The 19,394-nt window shown below is 41.0% G+C and overlaps 1 protein-coding gene across 3 annotated transcripts; it reads left to right on the forward strand.

Annotated features, from left to right (window-relative positions):
* The first annotated feature begins 394 nt into the window (after positions 1–394).
* On the forward strand, positions 395–18,958 carry rbbp8nl (RBBP8 N-terminal like). 3 transcript variants are annotated; one of them, XM_086028496.1, is made up of 14 exons: positions 395–492; positions 7,283–7,361; positions 7,472–7,514; positions 12,584–12,679; positions 12,837–12,949; positions 13,347–13,422; positions 13,500–13,657; positions 13,751–13,800; positions 14,609–14,673; positions 15,238–15,976; positions 16,079–16,184; positions 16,284–16,345; positions 16,875–17,052; positions 17,572–18,958. In XM_086028496.1, the coding sequence occupies exons 2-14, from the start codon at positions 7,301–7,303 to the stop codon at positions 17,631–17,633; spliced, it is 1,809 nt and encodes a 602-aa protein (XP_085884622.1). In that variant the 5' UTR covers positions 395–492; positions 7,283–7,300; the 3' UTR covers positions 17,634–18,958. The 3 variants fall into 3 exon arrangements, with proteins under 3 accessions (XP_085884622.1, XP_085884631.1, XP_085884640.1); XM_086028505.1 differs by having other exon boundaries at positions 13,590–13,657; positions 16,281–16,345; XM_086028514.1 differs by having other exon boundaries at positions 414–492; positions 16,281–16,345.
* The last annotated feature ends 436 nt before the right edge of the window (positions 18,959–19,394 follow it).

Consider the following 19,394-nt stretch of genomic DNA (forward strand, 5'->3'; position numbering starts at 1 on the left):
AAATCACTTTTGGGAATCAGCAAATCACCTTTTGTCTCTTCCAATTTGTGATATTGTGTAGATTATTTGTATCTTGTTTTGTTTTATTAGAGAATAGTGTATTAAACATGACTTTAAAAAATGATTTCAATATACTCTATATCTATATACTGTATATCTTACAACAATAGGGATGTGCATTAGCCTGCGCCAGTTACCCAATTGGTCCTGTCCCTCTATCACCACAGGGCTTTATGGGACCGGTTTGGCCGGTTATGTGAGATTTCAGCAGAACTGGAATATCAAGGGAGAACTTGCCCAGGCCTCGGTGTTTGTGTTCCTCAAGGGAACAACCGCTCGGACCGGTTTCCTGGGGTGGAGAGGTGAAGGATGGGAGGGTGTAAGACAATCTCACTCGCCGTACTTTTCTCTGCGTGTCCGGATCACTCAGTCCATCTCTGGAGCGTAAGGGAAAAAAGAGGGGGAGCCGAGAGAGTCGCCCCACTGTGTGAGGTGAGTTGTTAGGTGCTAAGGTGTTGCCGCCAGGGTCGCACCTTTGCCGACAGGTGTGTAGCACAAACGGCAATATCTGCTTTGGTGGTGTGAGGACAGGAAATATTTATGGACTCGATAGGCATCAGTATGCATGCTCATTAGCACGTGTGTTGCAGGTGAAGTAGAGCCAGTTCTGGTTCTGTGCATTTTTTCTAATTTTATCAATAATGGGTGGTCAATGATTGCAATACAGAGGAAGTCGTAACTGGGCGGCACGGTGGTCGACTGGTTAGCACGTCCGCCTCACAGTTCAGAGGTCGTGGGTTCGATGCCGCCCCCGGCCTCCCTGCGTGGCGTTTGCATGTTCTCCCCGTGCCTGCGTGGGTTTTCTCCGGGTACTCCGGTTTCCTCCCACATTCCAAAAACATGCATGGTAAATTGTTTGGACACTCTAAATTGCCCCTAGGTGTGATTGTGAGTGTGGTCGTTTGTTTGTTTGTCTCTGTGTGCCCTGCGATTGGCTGGCAACCAATTCAGGGTGTCCCCCGCCTACTGCCCGAAGACAGCCGGGATAGGCTCCAGCACGCCCGCGACCCTTGTGAGGATAAGCGGTATAGATAATGGATGGCTGGAAGGAAGTCGTAACTCGTTGTCCAGTACTGTGTCTTTTTTTCCCCCTAGCCCACCATGCATCAGTGGTGAATGAGGTCAGAATATCAAAACTTTTAAAAGCCATGATAAGGATGGGATGGGTACTTTTGCTTACCTCTGAAATATTACAATTTATACCTGACGCGATAGTGCTCTGGTCAATACGTGGTTTCAGTGTCGTGCGCATATCTGTATGGGTGTGTGTGTGTTTCTGTTGGATCATCAGAAAGACAGACAGGTCTTCTCTTGCAGCACACAGATGAGCCTTTGCCTGACATATCCCGACTTGTTGATGAGGGAGTGTGCAGCTCACTGATCTAAATGGAAACTAATAGTAAAAGCTTACATTTATCACCTGCATATGATTAATGTCTACCCTTCAGAATGACTAAAATCGTTCCCAGTGAGTGTTTGTCCTGATTAAAAGCTTTGTGTTGTAGCTCATAAAAACTGCACATTAATTAATATGACAGTTATCCAGATGGAGTCCAAATCGTCATGCAATCTTAATGGGGTGAAAAATAGAACGGTATAAATAATAAGATTGTGAAATTATCAGGCAAACCATGTAAATCTGCTTGTAATTTTTGTTTCAGTATCAAAATTAATAAGTCTAAATGGATCACATACTTCAACAAAAAGCATGGCTGTGAGGATGCTATATTAAAAGTATAAGCTTCCTGCTATTTTTTTTTTCACCCAAGCCATTACTGAAGGATTGACATAATGCTGATTAAGCCTAGCAGATCCAACGATATCTATATTTTTTGCTGGCTTTTGATCAGATAGTGGTTTATGTTAATTTATTGACCAACACTTGTGTATCATAGCCTTTCTATTGTTTATTATTATTATAATTTATTGTTTATTATTATTATTATGTATTGTTTGTAAAGTGCTTTGTTACAGCTCCAGCTGTTATGAAATGCGCTATATAAATAAAATTGTATTGTATTGTATTATATTTTGGGTAGACATAGATACCCTAGTGTAGACATTCCCATGCTGGCGCACCGAAAATGACAGTTCGGAAATGGGGAAATTCGCTATAAAAAAATATTTTTTCATTGATTTTAATTGCCAGTTTTAAGCATTAATACTGACAGTCATTCAACGTTTTGTTAACATACAACATTTTTTTTCATTCCTTTCAAACATTTTTATTCAGCAGCTAGTAACCCGGTTGATCCTGGTAGTATGCTTTTCTCAATGATTAAAGCCATTCAATCCTAAATCCAAGCGGCCCGTAACCTAAACTTTGTAACCCTCTGATTGTATGATCACAAGGACTCACCAGTGCTACATCTGCCATTGTGATAGTTGAAAAAGCACTCCAGGTGTATCTTTGGTATTCCAACCTGTCCACTCCTTATGTCCTTTTTATCAAAGTGAGATGTGAATTTACCTGGACAGAATATTGACTGATAAACTGCCGCCACTACGGTCCTGTCAGCTTGCCTGTGTAAACAAATGCAGGTGGAGCCTATCGTACGGGTTTGTGATTGCTCTGCGGATGCAGCAACTATATGTCTGACTGATAAATATACAAATGGTAGAATAATATGTGTGTTTAGTGCCCTCTGATAGGCCCTTTGGCAATTGGCTATAGGTCCCACACAGCGGGCTTCTTCATAAAGTTCACAAAGTGGCAGAATAATATCAAATGAAGACAGTAATTACGGTCACGGCGTGTCACAGAATCACCTGTGGGTCGGTCGGCTCATTCCAAGTATGTAAAGTGATTGACAAAAAAAATCAACGAATTTGGATTTTTGTAATTTTTTTTTTTTTTTTTTTGTTCTGAGTATCGCAGATGCCTGGGCTCAAGCCCGCGTAAGCCCGTTGTTTATCAGCCCTGAATACAGATACAGCATAGTGCATTTCATACACAGTGTTTTTCAAACTTTTTGAGTCAAGGCACATTTCTTTCATTGAAAAAATCCCGCGGCACACCACCAGCTGAAATTGTGAAAAAAAACAAAAAAAAAACGTATTTTAACAAAATTAATGTAATATTGTTTATACTGTATAACCATTTTTTAACATTGAAGAATAACGTTATATTATAATGTCTTGAATAGGAATTAAATAAACACAAATAAAAAAGTATTTTATAATGTTCCATATTGATACTCAGTGTGAAACATGGGCCTGGTTGGATAAACTTGCGTCACTAATTCGCTTGTCTCTAAACAAAGACAATTAGCTACCTGCTGCTGCTTCCTACTGGTATGGAAGAGTACTACAATGTAGTAACTACATGTTTACGCTGCCAGGCGCTAGACCGCACAGGCACACAAATTAGATAATTTCCCACGGCACACCTGACAATATCTCAGCACAGAGTTTGAAAAACACTGCACTAGATAACTCAATGTGCTTCACAGAGTTACAAAACAAAATGTAAAGGCAATTTAATAGCAAAATCCAACATTTAAAGGCAAATTAATTTAAGACATTGAAAAAACAGAATAATTTAAGACATTTAAAAGCAAAGTAGAGAAGTAAAAATGTGTTCACTCAAATTACGTAAAAGACGTACAGTGCAGGTCTACAGGAACATGATTTGGGGAAAAAATGATTGTAGAACTGCTCTGAAAGACCTTCATCATAGGTATGGCCTGAAAAAAAGTATCATTTTTAACCTAGAATTAAAATAATTTACATTTGGGATTGACTTCAGTTCTGTTGGCATTTTAGGCTAGGTTCACACTGGAGGTCTTAATGCTTAATGCAGATTTTTTGAAAAAAGATTTTTTTTGTGTAAGCGTTCAGATTACATTATGAATGCAACCTTCTCTGCTGTATGAGTACAGTACATGAGTCGCCAAAGTGACCCGCATGCGCAGAAGAAGAGATATCGTCACTCCCGACGTTGTAATGGCCAAGTAAATGTGGTCCAGCGTGTCGGGGCATTTCTACAGTGAAGCGATTAGGTAGAAATAAATACAGTATTTTAGGGAAATTATGAGGCGAGGCTTTAATATCTTATTTCATGGAGACATCACTAACGATGACGTCACGCCATAACCATGCGTAAAAAATGAATCGATTTGAACCGTGGCTGAATTACTACGATCGCATAAATGTCCACTTTATGCTTCATTTTTCAAGTGGGATTAAATTAAAGTCAAATATAAAGCCAATACTGTTACTCAAAATAATTTTGCAGATTCGATCTCCCTGCTGCCAGCACTTTCCCTCTGCCTGGCTTCGGATGACGTCAATGTCGGATATATGCGAAATGCACTATTAATCAGAATGCTGTGTTTCAACTAGTGGGCCTGCTGGGAACATATTATTGAAAAAGCTATGTTTGGGTTGATTTTCCCTTTAAGGGCAATTGGTGGAGGTATTACACATATCATTTTGAAATCACATTTCTGAACTGCCTGGCCTTGGCAGAGGTCAATGCCTTGTTACCAAGATACATTGAGTATGACTCTGTACCAGGGGCGGAGCCATGGGTGGGCCTCGGTGTGCACAGGCCCACCCAGATTGACAGACTGCCCACCCAGTGAGATTCATGAAAAAATATATACTTTTACATTTTTTGTAAATTATTATGAAATTATTTTATAATTTGTGATTCGTTGTGTTTTTTATTGTATTGAATATTAAGAATGGCATAGTTGAGGTTGTCTAAGGAAGATTTGAACTTCATATTATTGAGTTTGTCATTTTATTTAAATATCCGTTGTGTCGGGACAGGAGGATTGTGTTCAGTGAGGGTAATATTCAGGCCCACCCTGATTTTTCCAGGGCCACCCATTAGCCACGTCCTGGCTCCGCCCCTGCTCTGTACTTATATAATCAGGGTCATGCGTAAGACCATTAATGTTGAGCCAAGAGCGGGGCTCCATGCAAAAACGCTCCCAAACAATTTGGTCTTTGCTGTCTTGTTCAAGGGCATCATAGCAGTTTTGGGGAAGTTAATTAGCCCCTCACCTGCAACCACTGCCAACTCACATGCAGTGCTCCATTGTGTGACTTGAGTCAGAACACTCTGCAGTCGACAAGCCACATGTAAAACACAGCAATGACATCAAATGTCAAGTTCTCTCTTCTATGTTTCATTCTGCCTTTGCTTTGGTGAGCCAGTTTGTAAAGTTTATTCCTATTTACAGAAGACATTCTGTAAATTACCAGCGCACACTCAAACACACACACATAGTTCTGCTGACACTTGCACATTCGGGGAAAACAAGTTTTGTGTACTTGATACACAAAAGTTCACACTCGCTTTCCACAAGCCTGGCAAGACCGGTCCAGCCAGTTGTAATCATTGTCAATATGACAACCAAATTTGACAACCAAAATGTGGTGCAGTGCATACACGCAGGTGCATGACAAAGTCCTGGGGCGTAACGTTTTGTTATATAGCATCAAAGAACATGCTAGAGTTACAAAGAGAAATACATTTTTTACTCATGTATTCATTCAATAATCTATTGCTCATCCTGTTTCTTATTAATGTTGTTTTTTGATGTTTATTAAGTACTTCCAGACCTTTACCCTTTTTTGCCGATCCATCCTCTGTCCTCCGTCCGCGACCTGGTTACTCTTCCGTCCTCGTCCCTCTGTCCTTATTCATAAAAATTATCGTCCCCCGACCCCGTCCATCCTCATGCTTTCAAACCGCTTCCGTCCTTTCATTCTGTCGGTACAACCCACAACCCGCCCCCCACCCCCAAAAAAAACCTCTGTGCACTCCTGAAGATAAAGATCATTAGTTGGCTAATTTCCTGTGCACATCCACTTACCGCCTGGGAGTATCGTATCGTGAGTGGATTGAATTGTTTACAACTGTTTAACCAAGATAGCAGGCGGCACGGTGGTCGACTGGTTAGCACGTCCGCCTCACAGTTCAGAGATCGTGGGTTTGATCCCAGCTCCGGCCTCCCTGTGTGGAGTTTGCATGTTCTCCCCGTGCCTGCGTGTGTTTTTTCCGGGTACTCCGGTTTCCTCCCACATTCCATAAACATGCATGGTAAGTTGATTGGACACTCTAAATTGCCCCTAGGTATGATTGTGAGTGCGGATGTTTGTCTCTGTGTGCCCTGCGATTGGCTGGCAACCAATTCAGGGTGTCCCCCGCCTACTGCCCGAAAACAGCTGGGATAGGCTCCAGCACGCCCGCGACCCTTGTGAGGAGAAGCGGTATGGATCATGGATGGATAACCAAGATAGCATTGAGCTGAAACACCAGACCGTCGTGATGTGATGAAGATAACGATGACGATGATGATGCCGACTGGAGCAAGCCAGGGGACTTCAGAAAAATATTTAGTATTAAGTACAGTACACACTACTCTTGCGTTTTATTGCAAAACATTGCGTTTTAACGCAAGACGTTTTCAGTTTTTCTAAAATAATTATTGCAAAAAAACGCAAGGTTATTTTAAGAAGAAACAAACACATTTCCACTTCCGGGTCGTTTAAATATATATACTGGTAGAGAAAAATGTCCCACACACATACTTCGCATCCAAAAGGGTAATGTATTAAATGTTAACAGTTAGTTAACAAAACAAAATTACTATCCCGGATTACGCACACAAGACAGGCTGGGCGTGTTTCTAAATGGTGTCCTGACTCCTGTGGCATTATCTATGATATTACTTGTGTTGAAGCACTAGATGGCAAAATATGCACATGCAATGTGACTACTGGGAAGCACATGAAAAGCGTTGTGCACGCAATTAATGAAGGCGGCTCCGAAGAAGAGAACATGCAATGGTCTTGCTTTTTAACCCATTAAGGCCTAAAGTGTCTTTCCCAAACAGCTCCCCAAAATCTAAGGTCGCCTTTGGAATTACCCTGGAAAACCTAAAGTTCTTCCAGAAATTCAACACTTACAAAATGATTAATATCTCAGTCCCTGTAGCAGACAGAAACATAATTCCAAAAGAATTAAAGAGCTTAGACATGTGGCTTTCACACAGGCAGAATTTAGTATTATTTACTGTTTCAATCGAAGATGTAAAAATAACGTGTCAGTTATTTCAGATCTGAAATATAGATGGGAACACATAGATGGAATAAAGCATAGACGAATGCCCAGCTCTGAAAATCATTATAGCTAAGTGAGTTTGTTTTTGACAGAAATAATGAATATATATACACCGGTATATTTCTGCTGTTTGACACTCCACAGACTGACACTGTTATAGCGATGGAGAGCTTCAACGAGCTGCTTCTTAAACTCAGGGAGGTCCATGAGCGAGAGCTTGAGGGTAAGAAGAAATAACAATAACTGTGGTTTTATTGGATTTTTTTAAGAAAGCCTTTTTTTCCTTCTGTTTTCAAATGCCCCACAATTGAGTGTGCTGTGTTTAACTTTCAGGGTGGCAGATGAAGGTGCAAGAATTGTCCAACAAGAAGGGCTGGTGAGTGAAGGCTTCAACCTCACAGTCTTGTCTGCAGACAAAATCTTGTTTCCACATTGACATTCAAGATAAGAAATCGATGACTAGGGCCACTGGAACTGAGTTGTGCACTCCACCTGTTACATTTGGTCATGTTCAACTCTCAAGGTAGCCTATTTCTTGCTCAAAGGGGTCCAGTGTAGAGTCACAAAAAATATTTGATTCCTTTTTGGAAGTTGACATTTTTTTAAGAATGGAATGGAATCGAAATTATTGTCATTTCCCAGGCGCGAGTACAGAGCAACACGAGACATAAAAAGACAATGGCCAACAGAGGGAGACAGAGACCTGAACCAGACCACAGACAGAACGGAGAAGTCTGATGAGTCACCAAACAGTGCCCTTATTTCCTTAGATGGAAAGGAAAACATAAAGATAGGGTGAGGGGAAAAAAATATTCCCAAGCTTTGCTCCCATAAAATGAGAGAGAGGTTTTGAGGTCTGCAGTATGGGATTGCAATATGGCATTGCAAAAATAACCCTCTGTGACATGAATGCCACATGAATAGAGACATAAACAACACGACTCAAATACATCTGGTAGGGGAGGAGTTGTCGAGGTTGGGCTGACGTTAACAACCCAGACACACTGTACAGTAACTGCGGCCTTTGAAGACGAACCGCATCCACAGCGCACCTGAACTATGACTGGGGGAAAGCCGACAAAAATGTGTTGATGAATAGTGTTGCGTATTGTGTTGTGTGACCATATGAGTGTGTGTGCATAAGTCTGTATCCCCTATCCCAGCCAGCACGCCGATACACATTGTCTCGTTGCCGTGGAGAACAGTGACTCGAATCGGAGAAGAATGAGGGGGTAAGGGAGATACTCCAGTGTCCAGTAGCATCAACATCCAGGAGATAAGAGTCCAGTTTTGGGAACAGCCTGACAATAATTTCAGTCAACCTTGAGATTTTAACTGTAGCTTTCAATGGCCATTAATTTTTCTGAATTGCTATCAGTTCTTCGAAGTGAGCCGTCAACTCCACATTGGTATCCAAGAAGAAGCAAATGCTGTTCCAGTAAGGCAGGGTTTTCCAGTATTTGAACTCAAAACCCGAATTAATTTAGCAATTTGGTTCTAGTAAGAGTTGGTAGTGTTGGTAGAGTTTGAACACACACTGTCAACAACATAAGAAAGTTTGTGCAAAACTCTGATGCTGACCAGAAACGCAACGTCAATTCATTAAAATGGGTTGCATGACGTGTAAGTGGCTAGCACATCCGCTACACAGTTCTGAGTCCTGTATGTTGTTATTTTTGCATGCTTTCCCCGTGCTTTTGTGTTTTTTATATATATATATATATATATATATATATATATATATATACATAAGTTAACCTGTTACATATAACCTGGTGTATTCTATACATTTCACTTGTGTGTAACAGTAATTAGCAGACTAGTGGTTGGCACACCTGCCTCACAGCGCTGTGGTTCTTCCCACATTCCAGAAGCATGCATAGTAGGTTTATTAAAGTATTAAAATTGTCGTTAGGCACAGTAAGTGTGAATGCTTTTTTGACTGTATATGACCTGTGATTGGCTGACAACCATTACAGTGTGTGCCCCACCTCTTGAGCATAAGTGCAATAGAACAGTGATTTTCAACCAGTGTGCCGTGGCACATTAGTGTGACGGATCATCAGGTGTGTCGCGGGAAATTGTCCAATGTCAATAATTTTGACTACAAATATATATTTTCTAATAAAAAACTGTTTAGCCAACCACGTATAGTAACAGGCAAAACAATAACATTTTCTTCGACTAGATGACAGGAGGTACACACTCTAAAAACAGTTGTTTACATGTCACATTGTAAACTAGATGTGAAAGCTCACGGTGTGATGGTTTGTGCCACACAGTGAGGTTGTAAATGTGCTATTTTTCTTTGAATTCCTACAGTTAACCAGAGCTGGGCATTGCCTAACCGCCACCGAGTTCCCGTCTGCATATCTAAATGACCCATGTGGTCCCAGTCTGTCCCTCGTTGGCGACAGCCAATCGCCATCGAGACCGTAATATTCCCATCACACGCAGATGCCGCACGACCAGACACGCCGCCAAACAAATAAAAAATATCAAACACAAACAACTGACACACACATGCACAGCGTGGTGATTGGTAAAACAAAAACAATATGGGGCACGTCATTGTGGGACCGCAGCTCTGCAGTTAACATTTAAGTATAACTGAATCCATATAAAATTTATGATTGTGATTTTAATGCAAAAAACACACACACAAAATAAAAACACCGCTTGAACACTGATGATGGCCTGATACAGAGCAATGTCTACAACCAGTTTAAGGGACATGCGTCATGTGCATACCTGCAGAGAGCCAATCTATGTCGGCAAAGAAGTTGCATATTCTCCTTCCTGGCCATGTGTTGATTGTCGGAGACAACTCAAGTTCTCCAGTTTTGAGGAAATTTTACAGTACAGTAAGGATGTAACACTGACAAAGAGACAAAGATGAAAATAAAAATGTAAAATAATGTATGAAAATGTATAATGAACAAAGAAGAATTAATTTAATTTAATTTAATTTAATTTAAAAAACTTATTTCATAAAATGTGAACTCACCATACTTGGAGTGTAGAGGTTTTTCTTAAAGCTTGGATTGCAGCATGTAACACTGAGAATGTCTTGTCTGCTGGATAAGACAAAGATGTTTAAAAAATGTATAAGGATCAACGAATTAATTTACTTAGTCAAACCTATTCTGTAAAATGTAAACTCACAATGCTTGGAAAGATATTAAAAACACGTATAAGGAAGAAAGAAGAATTGCTGAGTCCATAAAATGTGACGTCACCATGGATAGGACGCAGATATTTTTTTAAAAATGTGTAAGTAACAAGGAAGAATTAGTGTACTTAGTCAAATCTGTTCCATAAAATGTAAAATCACCATGCTTTGAATGTGCACTAGAAGTTTTAGTCAATCTTGGATTTTTTTAGTCACTCATATTGCAAAGCTGCAGTTTCATCTGATCAAGAGAGAAGATAATACATTAATGCAATTTACAGTTTCAAGTAAGAACAATTGTGCTTGTTGTAATGGATGGGCAATTTGCCCATTCCATTTCATCCAACACATCTTGCTGTACCTGGCGAAATAACCTTGGTCTGTTGAGGCACTCGTATTCAGTCCAATTCCAAGCATTGGTCTTCTCCTTTACAAAGTCGTCCATCTTTGGGAAAGGAATACAAACATGTTTAGGGCGACAGGGGCATTTCTCACTAATGACACGAACCACAGGACAGCTAGAATCACATATTTTCGTAAACAACGTTGCCATAAAATAACCACTCCGGTGCCCATCAATACAGACTTACGGACTAGTCACGTATTTATTTATTTTTAAACAGTTATCTGTGGTACACGCTTACCGCCGCGGAGTACAGCCCCCCTCCCCCCACACCCCCACACACACTCCAGCGAAACTGAACTGCCGTTTCAAACACACTCAGAGACGCATTCATAAAATAATTCACAGAGCAGAAATACACGTTGTTCACCCAAAAGAATAACTAATTCATGAAATTTAGTTCATTTCACTGACCCAACGACCACATCACTCCTCCTCCTCCAACGGCTAATTTTACAACGAGTTCCATGGCCCGGTCATACGCCGTCGCCGTGGCCGGTCACCAAACACTCCGGGACTATTCCCGTGCGGAACCCCGCTCTACTCTTCTCGGTTTAAACAAGTTGTTGTTGCCGCGATTTCAACCTACGATGTGGTTGTTTAGGGGTTAAAACAGACAACTAGTACATTATATCATATTAATGTAAAATGCGGTGTAACTACACTCTTGTACTTACTGCTACCAGCAGCTGAAATCCTGGTCCCCCAGGTAAAAGAAACGCGAGGGGACAAAATGGCGTCTTCCAAAATACAAGTCACCTTGCTTGAAGGCGGGATCTTGTCAACCCAACAAGTGGTGTACCTAAACCAATCTTGATGATCAAAGCCAACAGTTTATACCAGTAGTTGGTTTAAGAAATCAATGCATCTTGTTGTGTGTTGTGGGCAGATAATCTTTGACCCAACGGATGGTTTAATAATTTAGTCCAATTTTAATCCAATATTTTATTAAAGTGACTCAACACCTGACCCAACAGTGTTGAGTTAAAAAATTGACCCAGCATTTTTAAGAGAGTAGAGCTCATAATCACCTTGTACAGCCAATTTTTCTGAATCGTTTTGCAAAGTGGTGTGCCGATTTTTTCCGATGTGAAATAGGTGCTTTGGCTCAATAAAGGTTGAGAAACACTTCTATAGAAGATGGATGGATGGATAGATGGATGGGTTGATGGATGGATGGATGGATGGATGGATGGATGGGTGGATGGATGGATGGATGGATGGATGGATGGATGGATGGATGGATGGATGGATGGATGGATGGATGGATGGATGGATGGATGGATGGATGGATGGATGGATGGATGGATGGATTGTATACCTGCTTCATGATCAGCAAAAATGCCCTGCGATTGGCTGGCAACCAATTCAGGGTGTCCCCCGCCTACTGCCCAAAGACAGCTGGGATAGGCTCCAGCACGCCCCGCGACCCTTGTGAGGATAAGCGGTATGGATAATGAATGAATGAATGATCAGCAAAAAACCTTCCAACACTTCATGTTGACAAATCAGGTATCCAGTAAGAAATCATGGACTCATGGAATCATGTTGATGTATTTAAGAAATTTTGAATCTAGTGTATACAGTATTTTGTTGCACACAGCACACCACATAGGGATGCAGCCAACACACACTGCAGATATGCAATGGCAAAGCCTCCGAATCAAGGAGCGCCCTCTGCTGAGCTGAACTGGGGGTGGGTGGGTGACTTAATTCTAAGGAAGGACATCTCTATCAGGACGCAGACATGTTTGTTGATATGTGCCCTGTGATTGACTGGTGACAAGTCCAGGGCACAGCCCACTTCTTGCCCAAATCAATTGGAATAGGCTTTGATATGATAAGAGTGTGTGTCTGTTTGTGTTTTTAGTGACACAAAGCGAATGGAGGAGCTGTTTACAAAGAACCAGCAAATGAAGGAGCAGCAGCGATTACTCACTGAAAACATCAAGTCACTTGAAAACAGGTACAGTATATACATGTTTTATTCACTTTTGAATAAAGGTTTGAAAGTGAACAAGCAGTCAAACATATGCAACATCAGTTTCTTTAGATTACATCTCAATTTCATTTAATTCCTCCTCAATGCTACTCTGGCCTCTTGTGTGTGGTGCAACTCGCAGGCTGAGAGCAGGTCTGTGTGACAGATGTACAGTCACTCAGGAGGTGGCCAAGAGAAGACAACAGGAGTTTGAAGTCTCTCAGATGCAGACCATCCAGCACATCACACTACTGGGTAGTCTTTCTCATATGGCCCTGAACTTCATAGTCTTGAATGAATGTCTTTAAATTCTAGAGTCTAGAGTCGTGATTGGGCATTGTGAGCAGTTGCGAAAACGAGTGGATTAACACTTATTCCACAAACGCAATATTTATCAGAATGCAGAATAGTGGACTTGCATAGAACATATTCTTGAATAAAACAATTTGCATTGACTTCCCCTTTAAGCCATTTTAAACCATAAAGAAAATATTTTCCATAGTTAAACACGGAGGTTTTAAATCTTGACGGAACTCGTTCGATGTCGTCGACAATTAGGGAACGGGGATTTTGAGTGCAAGTCAGAGTTCTACAAGTCGCATTTATTTATGTATTTATTTATTCATGCATTCCCTATGTCGCTGTGTCATAGCTGGAGAGACTAATACCCTAAAAAAGGAAAACAGGAGACTACGAGACGAGATTGATAATCTAAGAGAAGCATTAAAGTAAGTACATGGTAACAACGCGATATCTTATTTAAAGTGTGTGCAACAGATTCAATAATCGACCTATCATCATACAGCCACACTCCTTTGGAGGCCAAACCAAACACCTCCCCTGACCTTTCATCTTTATCTGCACCCGTGTCTCTTATCACCATGACGACTGGCAGAGCCACCTCCGATCAGCCAATAGATGGCAATGTTGCAGTGAAGACAGACACGAACCAAATGGCTGAAGGTGTGGTTGAAAATGACCGAGCACTCAGGGAAGCTTTTCTCTTATTTTTTTTCCATGTTCTAAATTATTAGCTGTTTCTTTTTGACCTAACAGAACCTCAGTCAGAGCTCAGACAGCTGCAAGCAATAAACAAGAGCCACTTTGTAAGTTTAATTCTTACACTGACTATATACAGTTCCACATGCGCAAATGTCATTATTTATATTTATTAAACTGATTACAAGGATAAAATGCCATATCGGTTTGTTTGGGAATTTCAAACAAAGAAATTCACTTTTGGAAATAAAGGAAGTTGTAATAATCTCTTCCAGAGCAAAACGTTTGCCAGCATAGAACCCATTATTAATTTTAAAGGTATGGTTTTAAGTAACATTTTAACATTCCTAACTGTCATATATGTATACAAAGACGTTAAAGACCCTGCAAAGTGTTTTTAGTGATTTGTTTCTCAGTACATTAAATGTGTTTGACGTTTACGTTGAACATTTCCTGACTTCATGCCCCTTCATCAATGATCACTGACAGACATGCCCTGAAATTTTTTCATCGATGGGAGTGGGGATTTGGGGACTGTGGATGCCATCCTTCAAGTGGATGACCTTCTAAGGGGGAAATTAGTAAACTGTGATGACAGCAATGATATGTACAGAGAAAGATGCCTGGTGCCCGGAAGGAGAGTCGATACACAGAAAGACTAATCGCAGCTTAGTTTCCCGTGTTGCCTACTTTATCTTCCTTTTTTTTTTTTACTGTGGAATTATTGTATACTGAACAGACAGAGGTATTTTGGTCGAACTCTGAATTATAAGACAGTCATGGCATTCTGCTTTTCAATGTGATTTACAGAAAGTCATAAGGAAATACAATCAGTACAAAAAATGCTATTTAACACATTATATAGGTTTCTGGATGTGAAAAAGAAGTAATTATCTATGTTTGCCTTTCCTTAAGGCTCTATCAACTTTCACTTCACCACCCTGGAAGACAGAAAATAGTGCCACACATGGCGAGAGGAGGTAATTCACTTCAGTTACATTTCATTTACAGTATATGCTGCAATTTCACAGCAGAAGTTATCTCAAGGAACTACAGATGGAACAGGTCTTGAACCACTCCCCTCACACATTAACGGGCCAACTGAAACCCACATGATCAAACAACCGGCAATGGAGCAATGGAAAAACTTCCTCAAATGAAAAAACCTCGAAGAGACCGGAGACTCAGAGTGGGGCTGCAGTCTGCCTTGACCAGTTGGGTTTAGAGAGTGATAGAGAGCACTATCTTGCAGTAGACAGACAGAGTGCGAGAGAGCGACAAGGAAGTAGTGTGTTCCAAATTAATAGAATCTATCCATCCATTTTCTTCCCCTTATTCTGGGCTAGGTTGTCACGACCAAAGATTAAGCAGTTACGCCCAGATTTCCTTCCCCCCAGCCACTTCAAACAGCTCTTCCCAAGGGATTCCAAGGTGTTCCCATCTTCAAGCTATTCCCTGAGACCTTTCACTCAAATATCCTGTAAACTGGTTTAAACAATTTTTGTTTGTCTTTTTTTCCTCTCATGGGTGATATTTTCCCTTAGGTCTCACGTCATGGGAGCTCTGGACCAGCCACCCCCGGTCCCCCCTCAAGCTCTTCTTCTAAGGATGCCCTCGTCCTCACTCAATGCTGATATGAATCCAACCAGACATACAATCAAAGCCCCTGTCCCCTGTCGTCCTCATCCAATCAAAAGCAGCCCTGTTCCCTTTCCTTGGGCTCTACCTGAATCTTCTGCCTGGGCTTCCATGGCCACTTCAGGCACAAACCTAGTGAGGCACCCTTATCCCAAATCAAACCTTCCTCGATTTCCAAACTTGGTCCCAACTAGCCAGCACACTGGCCTCTCCAGCAATCAAGATCACGTTTATGGGTCGCAGTGGCACAAACATAGCAGCTTCCAAGGACCCATCAAAGAACCAACTGTGGTATTTAGGTTGAATAATTTCCCAGATCACACGGGGATACTGGGTAAGCCTCAGGAGAAGAAGGAGATCCAACCATCCAGCTCCGAAAGGGTTTCTGGCGATGGGCTCAGAGATCTCAGCGATGGTCCTCTAGATCTGTCCGATAGAGGAAAGTCAAAACCCAGCCAAACAACGAAACAAGAACTTTCTCTATTCTCACAAGAGGGAGAGGGTGTAAACAAGAGAATTGACAAGGAATTGATGCAGAGTCTTCCTGCACGCAGTCAAGCGGCATCACCTCCCGCTTCTCGATCCTCTGCACCCTCTTTACCTCTGGTCACACAACAAGAAGAAGTTACGCAACAAAAACACAAGGTACCCAATCCAATCAATGAATGATAACAAATATTGTATTGTGTAAGAGTGAAAGGGAGAATACATGGAGATCATTTGGTCTGTTGTATAATGATCTTACAGCCGCAGGTGGTAAAAGAGAATGTGGAGCAGAAAAAAGAGGCCAATGGAAAGACAGAGCAAAGTAATGGAAAGAAGGTCCCTGCCCTCACTATATCATTACGTCCAGGTAACCCACTGTTTAGAAATATGAGAAAGTGTGTTGAAATCCATGCATTCGCCATGTGAAGATCTTTTACGCAGTCATGTCTTGTTTCTGGAACAGTAGTAGTGCTGGAGAGTATGAATTCCGCTCTTCAAATGAATGGCCCCTTATCAACAAATGGCAAGGTAAGATGAGTTGAGACCAGTCGTCTTTTTATATTAAAATAAGTTGAGGGGCACCATATGAGAAAGTTAACCTATTTCGGGTTTTCCAACCCACAGTTGTCTTGGGGTCGATTTCAAGTCTTATTAATTGCTGTGTGTGACCTGTACTGGAGGGGACAAGGATCGATTGACCAATACCAGCCATTGCATTATTTTCTGGCGTGTCAGAAATTAGGTCGTTAGTGAGCATGAACTTGCACAGTGTTGCAAAAATCTGAGCTTTCTCCCATCACTCTGCCGAAGGAAAGTGAATGAACCGTTTGTACAAATGCTATGAGGAATGTTGTTGTTTGTCTGTATGTGCCTGTATGTGTGTCTTTTGACTTGTGTTTTCCTTCGTACTGTACATGAATGCAGAAACATCAACAACAACAACAAAAGCACTTTGTTTTGTTATTAGCCTTGTTTTAACTATGAACATGTTTGGCAACAGGCAACAGATTTTGCAATTATATCAAAAAATAAAATAATTATATCTGCCTCATCGCAGTCATCACCGCCAGTAGTCGAGCCAGCAAGCTCAGAGAAGCAAGTGGAGGAGGGGGAGGAAGAGGAGGAAGAAGAGGAGAAGGAGGAGGAAAACATGTCAGAACAGGAAACCAACCATAGCTACAAGAGGAAGAAATTAGTTGTGGACACAGAAATTGACCAAGACTCGGACACCGACGGCAAGTATCAGTTTAAAGCGGAAGACAACCCAAACATGTTTTTCAAGGATGCGCCCAGCAGGCCCACTAGTTGAAACATGGCATTCTGATTAAAGTTGTGTTTGAGGAATATAAGTTAAGCAGCAAAATCCACCCCTTTTTAGCCATCTCAGGGGCGGCCATTTTGTCACTTCTGTCGACTGAAAATGACATCACAACTGCTCATGGCTCAGGTAATGACCAATCACGGCTCAGCTTCAGAAAACAGGTCAGCCATGATTGGTCATTACCTGACCCCTGAGCAACTGTGATGTCATTTTCAGTCGACAGAAGTGACAAAATGGTCGCCCACAGAGATGGCTAAAAACGGGTGGATTAACTCTTATTCCACAAACACTATATTTATGAGAATGCCTTGTTTCAACTAGTGGGCCTGCATAGAACATATTCTTGAAAAAAATATGTTTGGGTTGAGTTCCCTTTTAAGTAAAGCATCTCGTCCACACAGAGTTTTTTAATGCTCTTCTATTTTCCTCACAGTCATGGCAAAAGAAAAGAAGGTCAAGATCACAGTGAGAACTCCGGAGAAGACATCCAGCTGACTGGCATGGACTGGAGCGCTCTCACGTTGAAAGAAAAAACAAAAACTCATAGGCGTGAAAGAAAGATTTTACTTGGAATCAGGGATACACAAATCATTACAGTACCTCCTCTTCAGTCGTATATAAGACATTTTGCCATTTTCAAAGTAGTTAGGGTTAGGCTCATACCCAGCCAGATTGCCCAAAAAAATAAAGGGAACCATAAAGCTAGTTAGCGATGACAACAGACCTTGTCAGTCCCCAAGAGTCTCAAAAGTACAGCTCTCTGGAGATTCTTGCAAATTACCATTCTTGCCATGAAACTTATGCAACACTATTAACGGCAAAGAAGAAACTTTCACTGTGACTTGAATGGTTGAAATGAGGCTGTAAGGAGCAATCTTCACTTGTCATTTCCACAGTTAAATACTGTATTAGATTGTAATCACACCAGTGCAGGATGCGGTGCGATTGCTGATCTCTGTCTATTAAATGCACTTAAATGGTAGATGGGCTTTCTCATGTATAGTGCTCTTTTACCTTCAAGTTACTCAAAATGCTTTCACGCAGTCCCTAACTCACCTACTGATGGCACAGCATCAGGAGTAACTGTGAGTTCACTATCTTGCTCTAGGAAACTTTAGCAGTAATATTATACAGTAATTGTAAATAATTGTACTTCACATTTAGCCATGTTGTAACTAACCAAGAGTTGTAGTATCAACTATATGGTTTCAGACACCCTCACTAGGTTTCAGTACATACCGTCATCTTGTTTATGAAACATGTTTGTAACTATTTCACTTTCCGGGCATTGGTGTCACAGCTTAGATATTCTTACCATAAAGTCCCCCTGCTGCTGCCTTTAGAGTCTTAAGTGGCCCACGAAAAGGGAAAAAAATGAGTAAAACAACTTCCTCTTCCTCTTTTTCATTTTCAAAATGCACATATTTTGCAACTACTAAGTTTCCACTTACAGCTGTGACAGCATCTGTTCAAGCGGAAGGGTGCGTGTGATAAAACTACAGTTATGATGTTGGTTTAATAATAGACTGCTGCAAAGTCACTGTGGCTGTTGTCCACCTAGGCAATTAGTACTCAGTCTACTCGCCGTGTCATTTGAGGTTCCATAAGAGCAGCCATTATTTTTGTTCGCTCTAACATTTGCACTTTTTGACTTATTTTTTGTATTTGTGTGCACTTCGTTATAGCCTTTGCGTGAGCAACCCTGATGCTGTGATACTAATCTGTTCATCTTTCCAAATACATTAGCAAGCATTATGTGGATAAGCAGTCAATATTTTCCTGTTGTATTTCAGTCAATTAAAGATATATTGCGAACTTACTGTTGTTTGTTCATCTGTTTACTGTGAAACAGTCAATTAGGACTCTGTAACATACTGTCATCTATACACTATTATATGTTGCCTGGATGCACTGAAATGTTGTGTCCAGGTTACTTTTGTCATCACAAATGCAACATAATGCACACTGTGGGAATTACAGTTATGAAGCAGAAGTAACAGCCCAATTCATTTTTTTCGTAAGGGGATTATGCTAAATCTCATCAAGTTTCTGAACCTGTCGAGGAACTTTGTTGAAAGGAGATCATCTCTGCACTCAGCGTCATCAGGACTCTTGGTTCCTTAAAGTTGTTGTCCAGAGGAACTGAGCCCAATGAGACCGGAGTCCACAATAATTGAATATATTTCTGAATAAGCCTTTGATACAAGTGATGTGATGTCATTATTCTAATTTAAAAAAAAAAAAAATATGTGTTAC

The sequence above is a fragment of the Filicampus tigris genome, chromosome 1 (genome assembly GCF_054856515.1).
Source record: "Filicampus tigris isolate MCC_2025a chromosome 1, RoL_Ftig_1.0, whole genome shotgun sequence".
In the NCBI taxonomy this organism is placed as follows: domain Eukaryota; kingdom Metazoa; phylum Chordata; class Actinopteri; order Syngnathiformes; family Syngnathidae; genus Filicampus; species Filicampus tigris.